The 19,799-nt window shown below is 41.0% G+C and overlaps 3 protein-coding genes across 8 annotated transcripts in view; 2 read left to right on the top strand and 1 right to left on the bottom strand.

The window, feature by feature from the left end:
* The first annotated feature begins 2,116 nt into the window (after nt 1-2,116).
* On the top strand, nt 2,117-5,742 carry CALHM6 (calcium homeostasis modulator family member 6). Its single transcript, XM_051613061.1, has 2 exons — nt 2,117-2,785; nt 5,132-5,742. Exons 1-2 carry the CDS (start codon nt 2,234-2,236, stop codon nt 5,546-5,548), a joined length of 969 nt encoding a protein of 322 aa, XP_051469021.1. The 5' UTR covers nt 2,117-2,233; the 3' UTR covers nt 5,549-5,742.
* A 985-nt stretch (nt 5,743-6,727) lies between these two features.
* TRAPPC3L (trafficking protein particle complex subunit 3L) overlaps nt 6,728-19,799 on the bottom strand; it is a 29,964-nt gene continuing 16,892 nt past the window's right edge. For all 6 annotated transcript variants that reach the window (XM_051613068.1, XM_051613069.1, XM_051613063.1 and 3 more), the window contains 2 exons: nt 8,721-8,906; nt 6,728-7,692 (listed from right to left, as the gene is read on the bottom strand). In XM_051613068.1, coding sequence (XP_051469028.1) covers nt 7,573-7,692; nt 8,721-8,906 — 306 coding nt within the window. In that variant the 3' untranslated portion in view covers nt 6,728-7,572. The remainder of the gene's footprint in view (nt 7,693-8,720; nt 8,907-19,799) is intronic.
* CALHM5 (calcium homeostasis modulator family member 5) lies at nt 10,848-17,257 on the top strand. Its single transcript, XM_051613060.1, has 2 exons — nt 10,848-11,540; nt 14,400-17,257. The coding sequence occupies exons 1-2, from the start codon at nt 10,851-10,853 to the stop codon at nt 14,787-14,789; spliced, it is 1,080 nt and encodes a 359-aa protein (XP_051469020.1). The 5' UTR covers nt 10,848-10,850; the 3' UTR covers nt 14,790-17,257.

Genomic DNA, 19,799 nt, shown 5'->3' with positions numbered 1-19,799 from the left:
TCCTCTTGTCGCAGCATTAAGGGAGTGATTGTCACACTGTACTCAGTACTGTTGAGGCACCTCAAATCCTGTGTACAGTTTTGGGGCCCTTGTTATAAGGACACTGAAGTGCTGGAGTGTGTCCACAAAAGGGCAATGAAGCTGGTGAAGGGTCTGGAGAGCAAGTCGTATGAGGAGCAGCTGAGGCAACTGGGGTTATTTAGTCTGGAGAAAAGGAGTCTGAGGGGAGACCTTAATTGCCCTCTACAGCGACCTGAAAGGAGGTTGTAGTGAGGTGGGGGTTGGGTTCTTCTCCCAAGTAAGAAGTGGAAATGGCCTCAAATAGCACCAGGGAAGGTTTAGATTGGATATTAGTGAAAATTTCTTTACTGAAAGGGTTGGCAGGCACTGAGCAGGCTGTCCAGGGAAGTGGTGGAGTCGCCATCCCTGGAGGCATTTCGAAGACATGTAAATGTGGCACTTAGGGATGTGATTCAGTGGTGGACTTGGCAGTGTGTGTTACTGGTTAGACTTGATAATCTTAAAAGGTCCAACCAAAACACTTTGGTGAGTCTATGATTGTTAAACCAGTGGTTCTCAGAGGCAGCCCGTGTCCCTGTCTCTGTAATGAGGTGCCATGATTTCACCTTGCTTCTGTTATTTACTGCCATCCCGACATCTGCCAAGACTTTTTTCCAACTTAGTGACTTCTGGTTTCAGACAAATTTACAGAAGATTTGACTCAACAGATGTTAGATGCAATGGAAATCTCTGAAATGCAGAGTCACAGGGTGTGGGTGCACCCTGTGCTCCTTCTCAGCTATCCACTATAACCAAGAGGTGACCTGACTTGGCTTTTGGTTTGAGTCACTCTTGCTAGTTTTACATCCTTTTTGCAGTTATATCTTTATATTTTACTTCTGCATAATAACAAAGCAAAGTCTCCTCCAGACCAAGGCAAGCATTGCAGTTTTGACATGTTTTCCTCTGCAGTGGCAGCTCAGTGCTGAGCCTGGCTTGTCTGGTGCAAGCCCAGTGGCTACCTGCACCAGCACTGTCTACTCTGATGCCTCTGTACTATCTACTCAGCTGCTGAAAGAGTTCTAAGGACCCTTTGGAAGGTTTAAATGACCCCAAGGTTCATTGAAAGCAATTTAAGTTCTCACAGGGTTTTAAGAAGCCATTGAATTTCCACTGTGCTTGGTTCCTCCAGCTGTGGATAGGGCATAGAGTGATACAAGCAGCATCAAGCCTTGCAGTCTCACCCGAGGTAGCCAATACCAAAATCAGTCTGGCCCAGCTGCAGGCAATGTTTCCCTGAGCCCGGGGTGAAGTTCTGGCTTTGTGGTTAACCTCTGCGATGTGATATGCCCAGGAAGAGTCAGTGCAGTATAAATCATAGCATTCATAATCTAATTATGCTTAATTAATATTGCTGTTGCAAAGGACAAGTGGTTGCGGCAGAGAAGATGACAGCGACCACCAGTACCCTGCTGGCTGCACATCTGGGTGTCACCAAGCACACGATGACAGCAAACTACTGCACTGTTCACTGCCTAAATCGCCTCAAAGAGCTTCAGCTGCATGGCTATGAGCAAGCAACAAAAAATTCCTTAATTCTGAGCGACAATTCACCTAATCTAGATTTAGCCAAGACAAACCCTAGCTAGGAGCCTAGCTGAGCTCCCTCAGGGCATGCACTGGCTAATTTGCTCTAACTACTTAAAAAATCTTACTCAATTAGCTTGAAAAATTAACATTATAGTTGAATTTTCTTACATAAGTGGGTAAGCCATATTGTATTGCTAGTAATGAGGCAGGATTAAAAAAACTGTACACAGTTCTGGGTGATTTTCTCACATTTTATTCACTTTGAATCTCTTGCCTCATTCAAAAGCTTCATTAAAAAGATGAGGAGGTTTAAGCCATGCTAAGCATGTAAGGGCAAATACATACTGTTTTAACTGAAAAAATAAAATAAAAATTAAAAGATAGATCTTTCCTGTTTTGATCTTGATTACTAGTGTGGGTTTCCACAGTGGTCTCCGGTCAACCTTAACATTGGGCAGTGAGCCTGTGCTTTTCTATTTCCGCTGATGAGAACTGCTTTTGTGCCTCACTGCATCACCACCACTGACAGAAAGTGGAAGTTCTGCTGTAGGCTAGTAAGTTCTAGGCTGTAACAGCTTCAGAACACTTGTCCTTCTGTTTTGCTTTTCTGACTGAGATTCCTTGAAATAAGAGGAGGCAGAAAATGGATAAGTTACGTAGAGTGCTAGATTTCTGCATCCGCTACCAGATTGTTCTGGGTTACAGCCTTGTGTCCCTGCTGACAGCTGCCAGCGAGCAGATCTTCTCCTCTGTGGTGTTCAAGTGTCCCTGCAATTCTAGTAACGTGCTGTATGGCTCCGTTTTCATCCTAGTACCTGCCTTAATCCTCTTTCTTCTTGGCTACATGATGAATGCCAGGACATGGCGCCTGCTGACTGGCAGCTGCCCTTCAACAAAGGACTGCAGCTGCAACCTCCAGGGAACCTGCATTCGCTGCTGCTGTGTGCTAGGGCCGGTGACAGCCAGAGCTTTGGTGGCCCCTTTCACCTGGATCGCGGTGGCCCTGCTCAGCGCCAGCTTCTATGAGTGTGCAGCCAGCGGGAACAGCCTGATACAGAAATTCATGTGTAAAGGTAAAGGACCAGACTGTAACAATCTGCTGGTCAAAATACCCTGCGACAACACATTATTGAAGAACAAGACACTATCGAAGAACCTACCAGATGAATACCTCAGCCTCCAGGCACAGTCCCAGGTAAAGCCTCACAGCTCTTCTTTTCACTCTATGGCTTCAACCCTGACTGCTCAGTGTATGGTGTTGCCTGCTGAGGACTGTAAACAGTCCTTCTCTCACACTATATAATTACCAAAAGTACATGATTAGCAAAAAAACCCCAAAACACTAAGAGGAAAGTAGTAAGTGGATATATTTGTGCTGTTTTCTGGTTTTGCATGCCAATTGTTTGGCACTGCTATTTATGAAACCTCCTTCAAAGCTGGGCAGCTGTAGCAGAACACTCTGCCTAGGTGGAGGTGAACGGAGAACCTTGCCCTTCTTGTATGAGGTTTCTGATGGAAACGTACCAGGCACGATGGGAGGTCCTGCTGTCCTTAGTGTTGAAAAACACTAGAGATTAGCGTGCTTCAGCAACCCCCAGAATAAATATCACAGGGTAGGAGGTGAAACCAGTTGGTCCCAAAAGGAACACAAGAATGGTGAAGCTAAACAGAGTTTTGTTGAGCTAGAAGGTTTGGTTTAGCAACAAACGACTGGCAGCCAATCACTTTATGCTATTAAAGCCTTGTCCCATCCTTGAGCGGGAGAGATTCTTGCCTCCATCCCCATAGGAGTGTTTGGGATTCCTCCTTTGAGTGGGAATATCCCCCAAGATTATTCCTGAAGGCTGAGTGAAAGAGCTACATCAACATGGGTAGGTAACATTAATATGTATAAATAATTGCTCATCAAGCTAGCTTTGAACTTTTGATTTAGTAAATAATAGTTATACTGAATAGTAGCAGTAGCATTTATACCATGTAATAGATGTTCTGATTAAATGTCCTTTAGCTTAATCACACCTTTATCAATTTTAATTTTTTAAAAACATTTGTTTTGCTTTGCATACATATGTGGTCTAGTTTGCCATCATTAACTCCATGAGGCAGCAGGGAACCAGCCTGGAGACCAAGACTTTCCACAGCAAGTTTTCTTCTCATTTCACTTAGGCATTGTGCAAGTTCTCTTTTTCTACTTCTAGCCCTGTAAATACTCCAATTTCTGTAAGCATGCACTAGCTGAGGGAAAGCTGAGATCTCAAACAGAAAGGAATCTGTTGTCTCCTTACAGCAGAGAAAAGGCAAGTGAAACAAATAAGGACAAGTTTCATCACAAATCTCAACCCTTGAGCCTATTAATAATTTCACTCTTGTATTCTAGAACAATAGTTAAAATATGTATCTGTCTTGTTAAAGTGTCCTTGTGCTGAAGGCAAACTGCATGATCAAAAAAATTGCACTTGTGAGTGGATGTTTTTGCTTGAAGTGAAGCCCTCAAATCTTGGCAGCACTCCAGTTTTATTTCCAGTTTTGTTTGGTCAGCATCTTAACTCCAGTAGAAAAATAAGGTTTTATCACTTTTTCTCAGGAAAGCTTCTACTCCTAGAAAAAGGCTGAAAAGAGGCAAACTCCATACCATTGAATTCAGAGAGGATAAGAAAGGAGCAAAATCAAGGAAGACTGACTTACTGATATTGCAATGAAATCTAAAACAACAAACTAATATAACAAAAACAGAAAAGGAGTGAGAGCAATGACCATAATTTTAATATATTTTAACATCTCTACTGTCAACAAAATTAAGAACCAAGAATGACACAAACCAAAAATAAAACAAACATTTGTTAGCACTCAATGTTTTTCACTTGGAAAAAAAAAATAATAAAAAATCGGCCTGAGGTGAAAGGGGACACTGACATCATCTCTGCCTGGAGTTTCCAGCTCAGTACCACTGGGTACTGGAGGTACCAGCATCTTCTAGGACACCCGTTATAGGTGAGGCCTCTGAGACTTCTCCAGGAAAGTTAAAATCGTTTGTAAAACAAGAATGAATTCCCATATTAAATAGTCAAATCCATGTCCTGCCTACAAAACATACAGAACAATTTTTTCTGTATGTTGTGGTGACTGGCTATTTTTTGCAGGCTCAGACATCAGGGAAAGGAGGTACTTTCCAAGAGCAAATAAATCAATCAGCAGGTCTGGTTCACAGCACCAGACGTGGACAGGATGAGTGTGCACCCTCTGTACTGTAAATCTGACCATAGCTGCAGAAACTGCTGACCAGTAACTTGTGTTTAAAGAAAGGTGTATATAACTGGAAAGAGGAAAGAACCTTATCTTTTCTTGGTATTTATCCTCAATCCAACAAGATCAGCTCAGGGGTGCAGAAGCTCTGTAAGGCTGACTGAACTGTGTGCATGGGAACCTGTCCTTCCACAACAAGCGGACTATGTCAGGCATTCCAGGGTTTCTTCGCTTACAGCGTTAAGCTCCTACATGTGACCATGCAAAACACCATTAATTCATCTCTCTCTTTTCTAAGCTCATAGGGTGGTTCCTGATAGCCAGCATCACAACCGTGGTACTGATCGCAACATGTTGCATCCGCTGTCACTCCCCGATCAGCTATCTTCAGCTCAAGTTCTGGCAAATTTACACAAAAAAGGAACTGGAGGTCTTTGAGATCAAGGCTAAAGAGCATGCAGCTAGGCTGGCAGAAATTAATATTAAGTGCTTTTTTGAAGCCACAGAGCCAGCACCGTTTCAGACTCCCAGCAATGAAGACTGGCAGAAGATTTCATTCTTATATACGTTCAATCCACAAGAGCAGTATTACGGCACGATACACAAGTACATTAACACAGACAGAGGCAAGAGCATCCAGTTTGAGCACGGAGATCTGATTCCGCCTGTTTTAGCATTTGTGGATGAAGCAGGCACAAATGAATCAGGGTTTTAATGAAACAAAACCTTTGTAACACCAGCAGGCCTTTAACCCTACTCGTATTGAGAGCCTTATTCTGTGCTCTTATTGAAATCTAAGCAAACTGTATGTAAAAGCTGATAGGTGTAACCCTCAGCAGATTTGTTTTTAAATACACTTTATTACTTTTGCTTAAGTACATCTCAATAAATATGTCTGTCATGACAGGAGTTTCGATATGTTGTCCTTCATTAAGAGTGTCACATGTGAAATAATAAGCATCTCCAAAGATGTCAGCACGTACTGCATCAAATTCTTAAGAAACACCCTAAGAGCATATGGCAGCTGGAGTGACAATACCAAACCTTCATACCTGGCAGTATCAAAGAGACAAAAAGGAATGGAAATTTTTATCAGAAATTCAGCTTAGTTTATTAACTCTCACTTGACTTTATAGCTTTTAGGGGAGCTTAGAGCAAATTCTACAATAAAATATTTACTTTCAATCAATTAGTTTCTGAAGGCAGGGACTGTATCTTTCAACATCTAGGAAGTTATTAGCATTTTGGAGCTACTTGTGCATAGCATAGGAGTCCATCAGAAGGACTTACCAGCTTGAATAGATGAGCAAAAAGATTCCAGCCATTTTAGCCCTATGTGCTCAGCAGCTTTATGTAATAACAGTGAAAAAGCTCCATTACACTTACACCATACCACCACTGTACATCACTGTTAAGACAAATGAAGAGAGCAAGATTATAATGAGGATTATACAGCTCTGGTGGGAGTGAATCCTGCTGTTCCCAAGGAAAGAGGTTTCCCTCACTTAGCAAGACTAAGAGGTAAAAGGACTAAGGGAAAGGTAGCGGATGAAGGTATCAAATCTCAGGGATAAAATCAGAGTAAACCCTGGGCTTCACTGAACTGAGGATTTGTACTTCAGTTTAAAAGGAGTGCACTGGTGAGAAGAGGGTGAACTGGTTTTGTTGGTAGGGTATTGTGCTAGGATTTGGGACCTGGGTTTTTGTCCCACTCGTACCCAGATATCTTGTGTTACACAACATTAAACCTTTCATATAAATCAGGTTTCCACAAGGCTGCTTTTTCTGTACTTCTGAGTCACATTGTGGTACCAGAAGTCTGCTGCCAAGTGGAAGACGTCCAATAGCCAGTTACAAAGGTCAGGTAAAACAGACACAATGACCAGCAAACCAGTTGTGTGGCAATCTCTGAATTTTTATTCAAGTTTCCTTAGGTGAAGTACAGATCCACAGTGACTAAACACTAAATACACTATGCTTTGTTCAGCGTGGTCATAAGATCAGTGCTCTTGAAGAGAAAACTGACATGAAAAGTCCCATAGCTTGAAGCAACACAAGCATTTGCTGCAGTTTTTAGAGTGCTGCAGCCTGACAAACACGTAAGGCTAAAGAGGTGTGCCAGCATTTGGGGCCTGAAAGAGACATAGGGAACCAGCTCCCACCCTCAGCGATCCTGCATCCCTCTCTGGTTTCAAAGGGAGCAGGATGACCAGCATGGAGGACAGTGAATGACAAACCATCGTGCATTAAAACAGGCACCTGACACGGAGACACTGGATACAGCAGCCACAGCAAATTAATTCATTTTTCCTAACCATGAAATGCTTTCCTAGCCAGGGAAATAAAGCATCTCTTAGCAACCATACTTTGAACCATTACCAACAAACAAAAGTGGAAAAGGTGGTTGGTCATATTTAGCTGAAAACAGGCAGTGCCTGAATAAATATATCGTACCCAGCATGCACTAAATACTGAGATAAAACTTCCATTGAGCTCAAAAGCATGGTTATGTGAGGAGGAAGAGCAGGTCATTTTCATCTCTTATATTGATATCCGTGTCCTGGAGATTAACATTTCTCTCCCACTGCTATACCCATCCTGTTTGCTGCCCAGCTCTCTTCACCTTTCAAATGTATGACTGGAGCAGCTGCCTCAGGGAAGCCATGTCTTCCTGCATGTTTTCTTCAGAAACAAAAGATGAAAAATATCCCTCAGCAATGGTTCCTCCCAATATTTATTTCATTTATTTCTTTTGTGCTTTCTGTCTTCAGCCTTCCTTAAAAACGTAATTCCTATTTCTGTCACAGCATCACCCTTCAGCCTGTCCTGGAGGAAGGTAACTTCTGCTGCTAAGTGAACCTAGAAAGAATCAGGTCTGATCAGTTAAGCAAAGAAATGCCCTTTTTTTTTTTCCCTCCTCCAGTATAATGAACTTTTTCTTTCTCTCTTACCACAAGGGGACCCCCTTTCTCATGTTTCATAAGAAACAGTTCTAGATTCTTTTAAAGTATCTTTCCCAGCTAAGCTAGTAAAAAGGAAGTTTACATAGACTGGAATTTGTATAATACCTTACCCTTTGTTCCAGTGCTTTGCTTTCTTCTGACAACTTAAATTGTGTACTTGATGATTTTGTGATCATAAAATTTCAAATTACATACTATTACTTACGATATAATATTTTTGTTAATTACTCTATATTACACACCACAATTCTGAGACAGACGTACATACATAATACTTGTACAGCTTTTGTTTTCTTGAAAAAAAAAAAAAAGACAAATTAGATATTGACCAAAACGTAAAGCAGCCCAAAAGTTATCTTCCAGAAAATGCCACAGGAGGTCTACAATTCAGTGAATTTGTATTATTTTCTAAAAGTCTTAAATTTCAGAACAAAATTTAGAATGCCATCTGTTACACTTGTGATGCTTTGGCTTTAACATTATACTTATCCAAACTTTGCTCTCCCTTTCAGCAAGTGTTGTGGTAACCTCAGAATATCATTTATCTTCATGTATGTGGAAAAAATCAGGGATGGCTGTTACTGGTTACAGCTATGCAGCAAAGTATGACAGGCTCATGGAGCAGCAGAGGAGTCCAGCACATCCCCCCTGGCTCTCCGCATTACATGTTAGCTGGCTCCCCAGTCCAGCCTGGATTTTGCACCTGAGGCAGCCACTAAAGAACCAAGCAGGAACAGTGTGGAGGTGGGCCAACCTGTGTGCTTCTCTACCAGTCTGGCCCTCTTTTATTTACATATAGACATTTAATCTGAGAGAGATATTAAACACTACTAGATTTCATTCATTTATATGAGCAAGTGTATTTGCTTTCTTGTGCCTCTGTATATTAACAAGGAACAGAGAAAACAGACGTCACTCCCTTACCATTTCCAAGGCACCCCGAATCACCCCACAGAGGAGGTTACAGTAGCAAAGTGATGCTCGTTCTGCTGGCAGCTCCTCTACGAAGTCCACTAGTGGGTTTTTGTCCAGGATTAAGGAAAATACATTTCCTGTGGCACTACTGCAGCTCACACTAGGAGTAATCCCAAGGTACATCTTGAAAGCAACCTGCAAAAGGATGAGACCCTGCTGCTTCAATCTTTTGTGTGCAAACCGGAGCACAAACTTTAGCATCTGTAGACCAGCTTACCCCAGGAAAATGGGGGAAGAGCAAGACAGGCTGGATATCAAGCTAGATTTATCTTTTCTGTGATAGCTTGAGCCAGAGACATAAAACTGGAGCTATTTTGTCACAGTCAGGAGTGTAAGGTCTTAACGTTGCTCCAAGAATCACCAACAAAGACATCAGGGAAAGGTGATTTTAATTCAGATTTTTAGAAGAGCAAGTTAACAGAGTTTGATAGCAAGGTTCATTTTATTACTCACTATGTGCAAGGAACATGTAGGGGTTGGAATTGGATTGGAGTTATTTATACAGAGATTGGAGAAAATTATTTACACAGGGATAGAGGAGATTGAATCAGAATTGAGTTGCAGTGATTTGCACAGGGATCAGGGAAAAGAATGACGAAGGCCCTCCTGTTGAGTCATGAGATTCAGAATGGAGCCCTCTGCTTTCTAAACTTCTCAGAGGAGTCTAGATGTGGCAGTACCCACTCCTAGTCCCAGACCTGGTCAACAGTTTATGTCTAAAGGGTTTAGGTGTAGGGATTTCAGTGTAGTGTTTTAACACATAATGGGTCTGGCATGATTTGGAATAGTGGCAATATGACACTGACTGACACTATTATAACAAAAAATGAAATTAGGTTATATGATTTCTTAGCAATACTTAATTAATAGCAACTCTTAATTAATCAATAATCAACAATTTGTTAGAATCCTACACAGTGGTTCAATTAAAGATTTAACAAAGTTTCTAAACTAAATTGCTTACATATAAACATCCACACACAGATACAGAGGTTAATCCATTTTAAGATGTGATTAAAGTTTGGCCCATAATGATGTTTGAATTGCACGAAAAGAAGTTGCAGTGAAATATACTTTTGATTGATCTCAACAAGATTGAATTATAGTAGATTACTGTAATTCAATCTTTTTGCCACAAAATGGGAAGCAGTGAGCTACTCACCCTTTTCCATTGGGTAGACCAACGTCCTTCTTTAGAACACAGGGTAGCAGTCTACTGCAATCCCAGAGAGCTGCAAAGGGCCTCATTTTATGATGATAAGGTGACAAGATTATTGACTTTGGTCAGTATTTTTCCATTATGGCCACAATTCAAGTCAGGCAACTTTCAGAGAGGGCTTGTGATCCAAGCAGGAGGGGTTTCAAATACTTTTCCCAGGAAACAGGAGTTCCAGGTGCAGTTAGGGACTGCCTAATTGTCCCAACTCCCTGCATTTGCACCAGGACAAGAAGGTTACCAATTGTTTCAACTCAGTGCTCCAGTAGGTAAGGTCAGAAAGTGCTGGATTGTCTCAGCCTACTGCACTTGCCATTGAAGAAAGAACAATGTTGGGCCCACTGCCCTTGTAACTAAAGCAAAGACAATGTTGGCTGGTGTTGACATCACTATGAGACCCAGTGCAGGATAGGGAGGGTTCTGCACCACCACATATGTGATACTCCACGGAAGTACATCAAAAGGCTGCTTATTCTGTCTTTGATCTTCCTACATTTACAACCCTACACAAAGTGGTTTCACTGTTATCTCTCATCTGCATTCAGTTGTGTTACACTCCCCTGGGGCCATTAGCATCTATATAAGGTCCTTCAGTACACTGCCTGCAACTTAGATAAACATAGCTCAAGAACTCCAGCAACTGGTGAGTCTGTGCTTTTACTCCCATCTCCATCTGCAGTCACAAAAAAAAACCAACAACAACCCAGAACAATTCACCAAGAACGAGACTGCCAAGACTGCAAGCTTATTTGATGATATAGAGCACTGCTTGCTTTCTGTCTGCTAGGGATGAATGTTACTGTAAACGCGCAACATCTGCTCTGCTGGTGGAGGGGTCCCCTGTGAGCGTGTTTCTCCAGACAATGACATCACAGTGTTATCTAGACAGTGCGCAGGCAGGCAGGCTAGCAGCAGGCTGTTCTTCCTCTGGAGAGCTCTCCCCTGCTACACCACGACAGACTGCTACGGCTGAAGAGAAACGTGTCTCAACTTTTACTTCTGTCGTATCAAACATGGATGGTTTCCAAACAATCCTGAAATTCTTCATGAACCAGAAAACTGCTATAGGTTACAGTTTTATGGCACTGCTGACAATGGGAGGGGAACGTGTGTTTTCTTTTGTTGCTTTCAGATGCCCCTGCAGCAATGAAAACTTCAGGTACGGTTTGGTATTTCTCTTCTCCCCAGCTTTTGTTTTGCTAGTTATTGGATATTTCCTGAACAGCAATACCTGGAAACTCTTTACAGGCTGCTGGGTGAATCCCAGAAAAATATTCCCCAGAGGGAATACCTGCCATTTCTTCTACGTCTTTGGACAAATCACTCTAAATGCTCTGGTAGCCCCAGTGATGTGGCTTTCTGTGGCTTTGCTCAACGGGACTTTTTATCAGTGTGCCATGAGTGGCTTGAAAAATCCTGCCTACTTACATGCAGTTTGCCACAGCAAATCTGCAAAGTGCTTTGAAGAGCTACATAAGGTAGCCTGTGACAAAAGCTCCATGCCCTTTTCAGAGAGTGACGAACTGAAACAAACTCTTCAGGCACAGTCCCAGGTAAGAAAAATCAAGGGCATTATACAGTTTGTACTGCTGCTGTGATTTATCTGTGGAAGATCCTGATGTCAGATGCTAAGATAAAGCCATTGATTTCACACAAACAAAGATTTGGCATGATGCAGCCTTACAAAATCCAGTCAATCCATCTTTTGGTTTCAGCTGTGCCATTCTTCCTGCGGGGTCTCGCTGACGGCAGGATCAATAAGACTGGATAACTTAAAGCTTTCTTCCTGAATGAAGATTTCTCTAGAGAGACATAACTACTGGATTGTTTAGAAGGCTGAATTAACAAATGTCACCCCACTAAAGGGGTGTGGCCTATAAAAAAATCCATACCACACTCTCCTATTTTATACCATCATGATACTGTAATCAAATCGTGGGTCACTAACAGTAGAAAGTACTGAAAAATAAGATTTTTTACAGATTTGTGATAGCTTACATAAGATGTTTCTGCTTGCATTCTTTATGTTCATGCCAGATGAGAGTGTGTTTTTGTCCCGCTTGAAGAAAGGAAGAAACACTAAAATAAAACAAGTAGAATGTGCAAAGCTGAGATCATACTACTTTTAACTGTATTTGTGTGATGCAGTTCTGCTCACTTGTAACAAAAATAAATTCAGATGCAAAAAATCAAAACAAAGGGGGAAGAAAAAAAAAAAAAAGGCTACAGAAAACGATGGAAAGATGATTCTCAGCAGGAAGGAAAAACACTCTGTGGAGCCAGCAAGCTTTTGTCAGACAATTGTATCCATATGGAACCATTTCCTCTGCAAGCAGACGGTTTTAAGTCCTCATGCAGACGGGAGAGGAATGCAGGCAAATCCTGCACTGCACACAAAGCAATTTATTTCAGAGTTTTAGAAAGAAGTAACAAACAGTGCTTAAGACTTTAAGCTGTATGTGAAGGAAACAGAGAAAGAACAGTGACCTGGCTTGTAGCATGAGAATACATGGGTTCATTCTCAAAGATGCAAAAAAGATCAGTTTCTCAAATACCCATAGGAATCAGTCAGGCCAAAGCAAACGGAAAAATTAAAGAAGGTGAAGCTATTATTCCATACCAGTAAAAATAATTGTTGAGCTTCTCTGTTTCACATATTTCCCTGAAGAAACTTTCTATACTCCCCCAGCTAAATATAGATATTTATTTGCAGTTGTTTTTTTTAACATCAGTGCAAGAGTCCACATGAGAAAACTTTCATCACCATTAAAGCATGGGAAATCAGTTCCAGTTCATTTGGGTCTCTGAAACCTAGAAGATTTGTTCCACACTGAAATTTGTTCTACTGTCTAAAAACAAGTTTGGGTTTGTTTTTTTGTTTTGTTTTGTTTTCAAATGTTACACGTTGCAGTAGAGCAGGTGGGTAAAACTATTGGCTAGGCCAATGGCACTGGGCATGAAAAAAACGTGTTCACACCTCTGCTCCCCCTAAAGTAGAACATCCCACAATAACCATTTCAAGCACTTTTTCTACCTGCTGCCCTTGCTCTAATCCTGGAAGTAGTTCTTTCCTTTAATAAGTTCCTAACATAATTATTTCGAACTTTGAAGTTGCTACCAAAAAAAAAGTTTATTGATGCTGGAATTGATGCTGGACAAACATATTTCAGGAAAAACAAAGTTCTTTGAAAATACAGCAATTATTTCTAATCACTGTGAGGATGAACTGGGCTCTATTCCAATGCCAACAGAGACCTGCCAATGCACTTGCTATTTCTTCTTTCTTGTGCCCTCTTCTCTGAGTATTGTCATAGGATTGGGCAAGAAGATAATTTTAAACCAGTTTTTGCATAAAAATTATTTCCATTACAAAGAGCTGATTCATCAAAGTGAAAGAAAGTTCACAAGAATAGCTCAGATTTCAGTGAACCTCCTGGTAAAGGAATTTGGGGAAAGCTTCTTAAATTTCAGACTATCTTGTATAGTCTTGTTAAGTAATTAATGATTAAACAGTTACAGTTGTTGTTTGCTTGTGTTTTTCAAATTAAAATGAAGTCTGAAAACAAGACATCTAAAAATTGTCACAGTTTTAAACATTGATTTATCTGGGACAAAAGTTACTTACTCTTTTTGCTTTTGTAATTTGTCACAATTCAGAATTGTGTCAATCCTAATTTTTGCTGGGCAACTTTATTTAATACTTTAAAGAGATAGAAAACCATTTATTACCTAGTGATTGTGATATTTTATTTTTCCTTGGTGTGACAGAATTCAGTGAGCAATTCCAATACACTGCATGCTAGATGGTTATAGTTTTTCAATAATTCTCATCAGTATCCTCTCTAAATTACTCCTGCTTTCAGGTTTGATTTGTTTTCTGTATAGCACTATTTAACCATAATATTATTTGATTTATCATTTAGACCTCTCTTAGCTTTTTCTTCATACAGTCATGTAGTTAAATTCTGATTTAAGATCATCTGTCCCTGAACAGAAACTGCCGTTATGCTGGACATGTCTCCTCAGCTGTTGTCATCCAAGTTCCTTTTGTTATGAAACAGAAGGGGAAGGCAGCCAGACTCTAATATAAGCCAACCTTTCTTGAGAGTTTTACCTTCCACTGTAAAAATCAGCCAGCTTTTGTGTTCTTAAGAAAAAGACATCAAAATGAGCCCTACTGAGAAGCCTCAGTCCTGACGTCTCCTGCTTCCCTTTGGTCCCATTATGGAAGCCCCATTAACACTAATGCCAGGCACCAAATGCAGACTGGGATGAGATGCCCACAGCGGGGTCCCAAGAGGAGCAGCAGGCCCTCTGTACACACTCTGGTTGCTCTGTCAGACACTCTTGATTCAAGTAGCATTTTCACCTGGGCCTTTTTAACCTTAAGTTCATCTCTTTTCATTTCCCAGATTTTAGGTTGGTGTGTGATAGTTACCACAGCTCTTCTCTCCCTGCTAATCACTTGCTGTGCCAGCTGCCAGTCGAAAGTCAGTCACCTCCAGCTGAAGTTCTGGAGGGTATATGTGGAGAAGGAGAAGGAGCAACTGGAGCAGATTTTCCAGCTGTATGCCACCAAGCTGAGCGACAGAAACCTGAAGTGTTTTTTTGAGAACAAGGAACCAGAAATTATTCCCCTGCCAGCTTTTCAGGCATGGGAAGATGCTTCCCAACTCTATTCTTTCAGCAGTAGCAAACAGCATTACAGCACAATTCACAGGCTAGTTGAAGAACGCCAGAAAGGAACCAATGAGGAAAGAGAGACAATCCTGGATGTGGTAGACAGAAGGGAAATACCATAGATAAAATATGTTTTCTAATTGTTTATACCTTGCTAATATAGCATACTTCTAGCTGGTTTAATCTCTATATTTTTTTTCACAAAGCCCCTTTCTTCTTCTTCAAATTCTCTCCCAGTTACAAACTTGCTCCAAAAGGATGGAATGAAATTATTTCCCTATATCAGTGAAAAGGCTGCAGTCCTCCCTGGCACCTAGGGTTCATGCTCCACTAATGTTGCTGGCTCCAGATCAAGAGCTGACAGGAAAAAGAGATGAATAATGACTTCTACAAGAAGGTTGTAACAATATCCCATGTAAAAGGTGCTGTCATATGCTCATCCTGTATAAATCAAGAGACTATCATAAAATAATACCATTTAAAAGGTTTGACTGTAATAATAGAAGAAGTGTGTGGTTTTCTGACAGCACACAAAAAGTGAAGGTTTTGCTTCCATGTAATTTCTAGGCCATTTGCAGGTATATCATTGTTTTGAGGCACCAGTTGTCACTAAAGGCATCTCAGTGTCTTTGGAGTCCTGTTGCACCTAGAACACCATGGACAGTCACAGTCATAAGCCCTGGTCATCTAGTCCATGAGACATCTGCCTGGGGCACGGGGTAGTGACCTCCACTGAAAGTGAGATGCCAGGTAATCTTTTAGACAAATCTTACAGCTAAAGTGTAGAGTGCCAAGAATTGAAATTGCCAAATGGTTCCACATTTTTGTGTTTTTGTTAAGGAATAACATGACATTTTGAGACATAAGTTGTTGTTAGTGCTTCGTTACAATAGTGAAATGCATCACTGATATTTTGCCTCTGTAGGGTACTTGGTACTATCATCTCCCACTGAAAATTTCTCTTTGTACAGGTATAAAGCCCCTGTTTTTAGTGGGTTTTGGACACTAAGTGCAGCCTGTAGAGCTATGCATTATTGTTTGTACTGGGCTTGCAGTCAGTGTATAACAAAGGCCTGGAAGAAAATTCCACATTTTAAGACAATATTTTTACAACAGACTGATTTTCATTTTTCTGAGTATCTTAGGAAAGTTAATGTCTGGAGCAAGAGGACCCAGCAGGCAATGCAGATGACTGCACAATCACTGCTCCTGACAAATGGGTTTCACCCCAGAGCCACATGCTTTACCTCACCCACTTGGAATTCACCACGTGGCTCTCTTATAGGGTGTCTAGAGTCTTGCAAACACTGTATAAAAGGAGAACAAAGTTTCTGCCAAGTTTTTTTCCCTGGGGTGATTGGGCAGGCCTTTATGTAGCATTTTACTGCCGTTCTCCCTGAGTCTGCAATGAACCCTATTTTTGCTCTGCTTGAATCAGGCTCTTACCAACAAACCAGGGTACTCTGCCCATCTGTTCTTATACTCATTGTCCTTCTTCAGTAGAAAAAAAAAATCTATCTGCATTTACAGACCATCACTCTTTTTAAAAATAAAAAGAGCTCATTCCAAGAGCTAATGCCACTGTCTGCTTACAATTTTCTGTGTGTTTTGAAGAACCTGTGGTCTTTAAGCAAATGTTTCAAAAGCTTTTTAACCCAGCTGACCCGCTTTGCAGCAGATTTAGAGGTTATATGTACCTGCTGCAGCTTAAAGCACAGAGGCAACACTGTCAAGATGGAAGGCACAGCAGCATGCATATCTGACACCTTATCTGGCACTTACGCATTTTTCTTTCTGGCTTCCTCTCGTGGTATAGCGACTACCTACTTCCAGGGTAGATGTCTCTTCCCATTTGTTCTGCTTTTCTCTTTCTTTATGAGAGATGCCCCAACATTTATTGCCCAGCCCCATCTCACCTGCTCACTACACACATGGGGAGAGGAGCCATTACCTAGCAGGATGTCCCCACTGTCTGGGCAAAACTTCTCTTCCCAGAGCTGTCTTTCCACCTTCCTCACCGAGGCAACAGAAAATCAAAGCAATGAGGAATCCAAAGGGGGGGACACTAAGTAGGTTAATGAGCTGATCAAGGAATATAGGAAACAAGTAGGTTGGTGTAAGGATGAGCTCTCCACTGTGATATAAGAGCTGGGACACAGAGGCAAAAGCATAGCTGGTGGAGGGAAACGTGGGAGGACAGAGGGATCCCACTTCAGACTTTTGACATGCTCATTTTCCTCAGAAGAGAGCTCAAAGCGCTGCACCTGAGTAGCCAGGACCATCTGAAACAGAAGTGTTGCCCAGCTCCCTTATAATGAAGAGGAAAAAACAAGGTGCATTCTTCTCTCCTCATCCTTACCCTGCTCCACATTCACAGGTAATTCATTTTGAGAGTGTTTCCACCTCCAAGAACAGCTGCTGAACACTCGGTGCTGCAACATGTGTCTGGTCTAAGCCTAAGCTTCTCACTGACTCTCATTCCCAGGGCTGTGTTACTCTGTGTTGTCTTACCAAAAACGCTGTGATTTAATGCAATTCCTGTATGGATGCTGGAACACTTTTATAAAAACTGACAAAAATAAAAGCCAGTTTGACCCTATGTTTTCAATGGGTTTTGGCAAAGTTAACTCTGTTCTTCAAGCAGCTATTTCAAAAGCTGTTTTGTATCAACATTGTCCCTGAATTAAAGTGCAGCAGCTCACAGGAAGGAAAGGCTATGGTCAACACTATCCAAAACAAACTGGACAAAAATCCCACAAACAAACAGCAGAATAAATATTTTCTCTTGAAAATTTAGATTTTGCACCAACTCTTCATCAACATGAGTGCACAAATAAACAGGAAACTTCTACTCAATTAGTTGTGCTTTGTCTCAGAGTTTACTATTTCTTCTCCTCTGTGAGAATTCCATTTTCTCATTTAAATTCTCTTAACTTTTCTTCTGCTACACATCTTCTGCTCTGTCAGACTTTGTGTCTTTGTTATAAGAACAAAAACTAGCTACCCGTGCTAGGCCCTCCTATGCTTTCAACTTTCTTTCAGCTGTACTTTGCATTATGGTATGGTGAATCTGTCCAAATTCTATTGTAAAAAATTTCCTATGTAAAAGAGAACTTACACTGAAACTATGCAAAACCAGTAGATGGTTTGCGATGGAGCATTGAGTTAAGGCAAAATTGCAAAGCTATAAAGTGAAAGTTGTAAAAACCTGTCAGCAGAAAAAAAAACAAGTAATTAAATTAATAGATGTGATGTTTTTTTATAACCAGGCTATGGCTGAACAGACATTCCCTTAAACTTCCATACACAGCTTCTCAGAGGGTAAAATGAAGGTCTTTTGAATCTTTTTTTATGACTCCAAAATACAGGGCAGTAAAAACCATGCGCTATTTTGAAAGTTGCATCCATAAATCTGTCTCATTTCTATCTATATTGGAAGAAAAAAAATAGTATCTATTTAGACATGTACATAGGCTCACCATCAAAATCACACCCATATAAAGCAAAATCTCTCATTTGGGAATGTTACTTGCAATTCTATGGGATTATATATAGCTTCATGTCAAACAATAAATCTGTGCAGCCAGAATTAAAAGCGTACCACTGTCCTTTTTTGAAGTCTCAGCTGGCATTCCATGTCTCTCAAGCAGCAAGAATAAAATTCATTAACATTTTGATGGTGCTTAAATACAGTTTACAACTCCTAAAATATTTAGGAGGCCAGTAACTTGTCTGTCCCTTTATATACTACTAAGGACTTTTCACTACAAAAAATTGTATGTGTAAGTAATGTTGCAAAGTGATAATACAGACAGTCAAAAAAACGGAAGCCAAAATTTCAGATGACATAATAAGAAGATTAATGAAGGACCAACATTAATCTGTTTAGAAGGGGAAAGGCAGCCAAAATAACATTTTTCCTAGCATACTTTTCATTCTAAGTACTTTTCCGTGGTTAGTGTTTGGGAAGAGCGAGATGCTTTAAAGGTCTTGCCATCTGTTACTGATTTCATGTACTCACAAACTTTTCTTTATCCTTTACTGTTTACTACTTAGCACAGCAACCTGCTATATGTATTTCCCTCTCACTGTTGCAATCTGAAAAGGAATATGTACTAGCTTAATCAGTTCTGCCAGATTCTGTCAGACTTTCAAACTGCCCGTATGTCAGCATCTAAGGACCTTGTGTGGCAGAACCTCCCATGGGAAGGGGAATTGTATCTCATGTCCTACAACTCTGAGCTTGCCTGGGGGACGTGGTTGGATTACCCCAGCCGTGGTGCTGCCCAAAGCGTCTGTCTACAAGAAGCTGCAGAGATGTATGTTTGCTGCATTCATGGGGTACTGAGCTTCCACAATAAAGCCCATCTTCCCAGCCCTGCCTTCCAGCAAGGGATATATCCTCAGGCATAGCACTCTATAAACACAGCTCTGGAGCCTGTGAGTCAGCACTAGCTCACTGTGGACCAGTGCTAGTCCTAGTGCTACAGAATGTAACATAGTTCTAAGATTAGATCTAAAGTCAGAAATTGTTTCTTTTCTGCATCTCTTTCGAGCAGATCAACAATGTCAAGGCCTTGTGAGGAGGAACTGAAGTAAAGATTTTATTTTGTAGGATTATATCACCCTCACTTCAAAAGTAGTCCTCATTCATACTCAGATACAAATTCTGAATCCAGTCTTGGGCACTACTTGTTCAACTGAGCTTTCTTCTTAATAGCACTCCTCAGCTGGTTTCCATTTTCTTATCCCAATTTGCCAGTGAGCAGAATGCCTCCTTTTACATGGCCTGTTTTCTCGTTTTTTATTCAGTCCTGAGTGTAACCACACACAGTCACAGCACCAGCACGAGAAGTCAGTGAGCACCATGGGAACTCAATGCAGAAGGACTCACTTTGGCTTGTCACCAAAACTTGTTGGCCCTTCTCCAGTCCAGTGTAAGTTAGCAGTAGATCCCAGGCCTTGCAAGCTGAACCAATGGCTGAGGTTTTAAGCCCTCGGTCACTGCCTTAGGTGCACCTTCCCTTCAGTATTTATTTCTTAATATGGCAAGCTGGCTTTGTGCTCCTCCTTTTATGTTTTTTCCTTTGCTTCATCTATTTTCATTTCCACAGGGAACACCCACAGCCTGA

This window comes from Apus apus, chromosome 3 (genome assembly GCF_020740795.1).
Source record: "Apus apus isolate bApuApu2 chromosome 3, bApuApu2.pri.cur, whole genome shotgun sequence".
Taxonomy (NCBI): Eukaryota; Metazoa; Chordata; class Aves; order Apodiformes; family Apodidae; genus Apus; species Apus apus.
This window is presented reverse-complemented; position numbering and strand designations above follow the sequence as displayed.

What these genes read in the sequence shown, in the direction of transcription:
- CALHM6 (XM_051613061.1), top strand. Translation starts at nt 2,234, where the DNA reads ATGGATAAGTTACGTAGAGTGCTAGATTTCTGCATCCGCTACCAGATT. An exon ending in GCCTCCAGGCACAGTCCCAG is followed by an intron (nt 2,786 to 5,131) that starts GTAAAGCCTCAC and finishes CTCTTTTCTAAG; the next exon opens with CTCATAGGGTGGTTCCTGAT.
- CALHM5 (XM_051613060.1), top strand. Translation starts at nt 10,851, where the DNA reads ATGACATCACAGTGTTATCTAGACAGTGCGCAGGCAGGCAGGCTAGCA. An exon ending in CTCTTCAGGCACAGTCCCAG is followed by an intron (nt 11,541 to 14,399) that starts GTAAGAAAAATC and finishes TTCATTTCCCAG; the next exon opens with ATTTTAGGTTGGTGTGTGAT.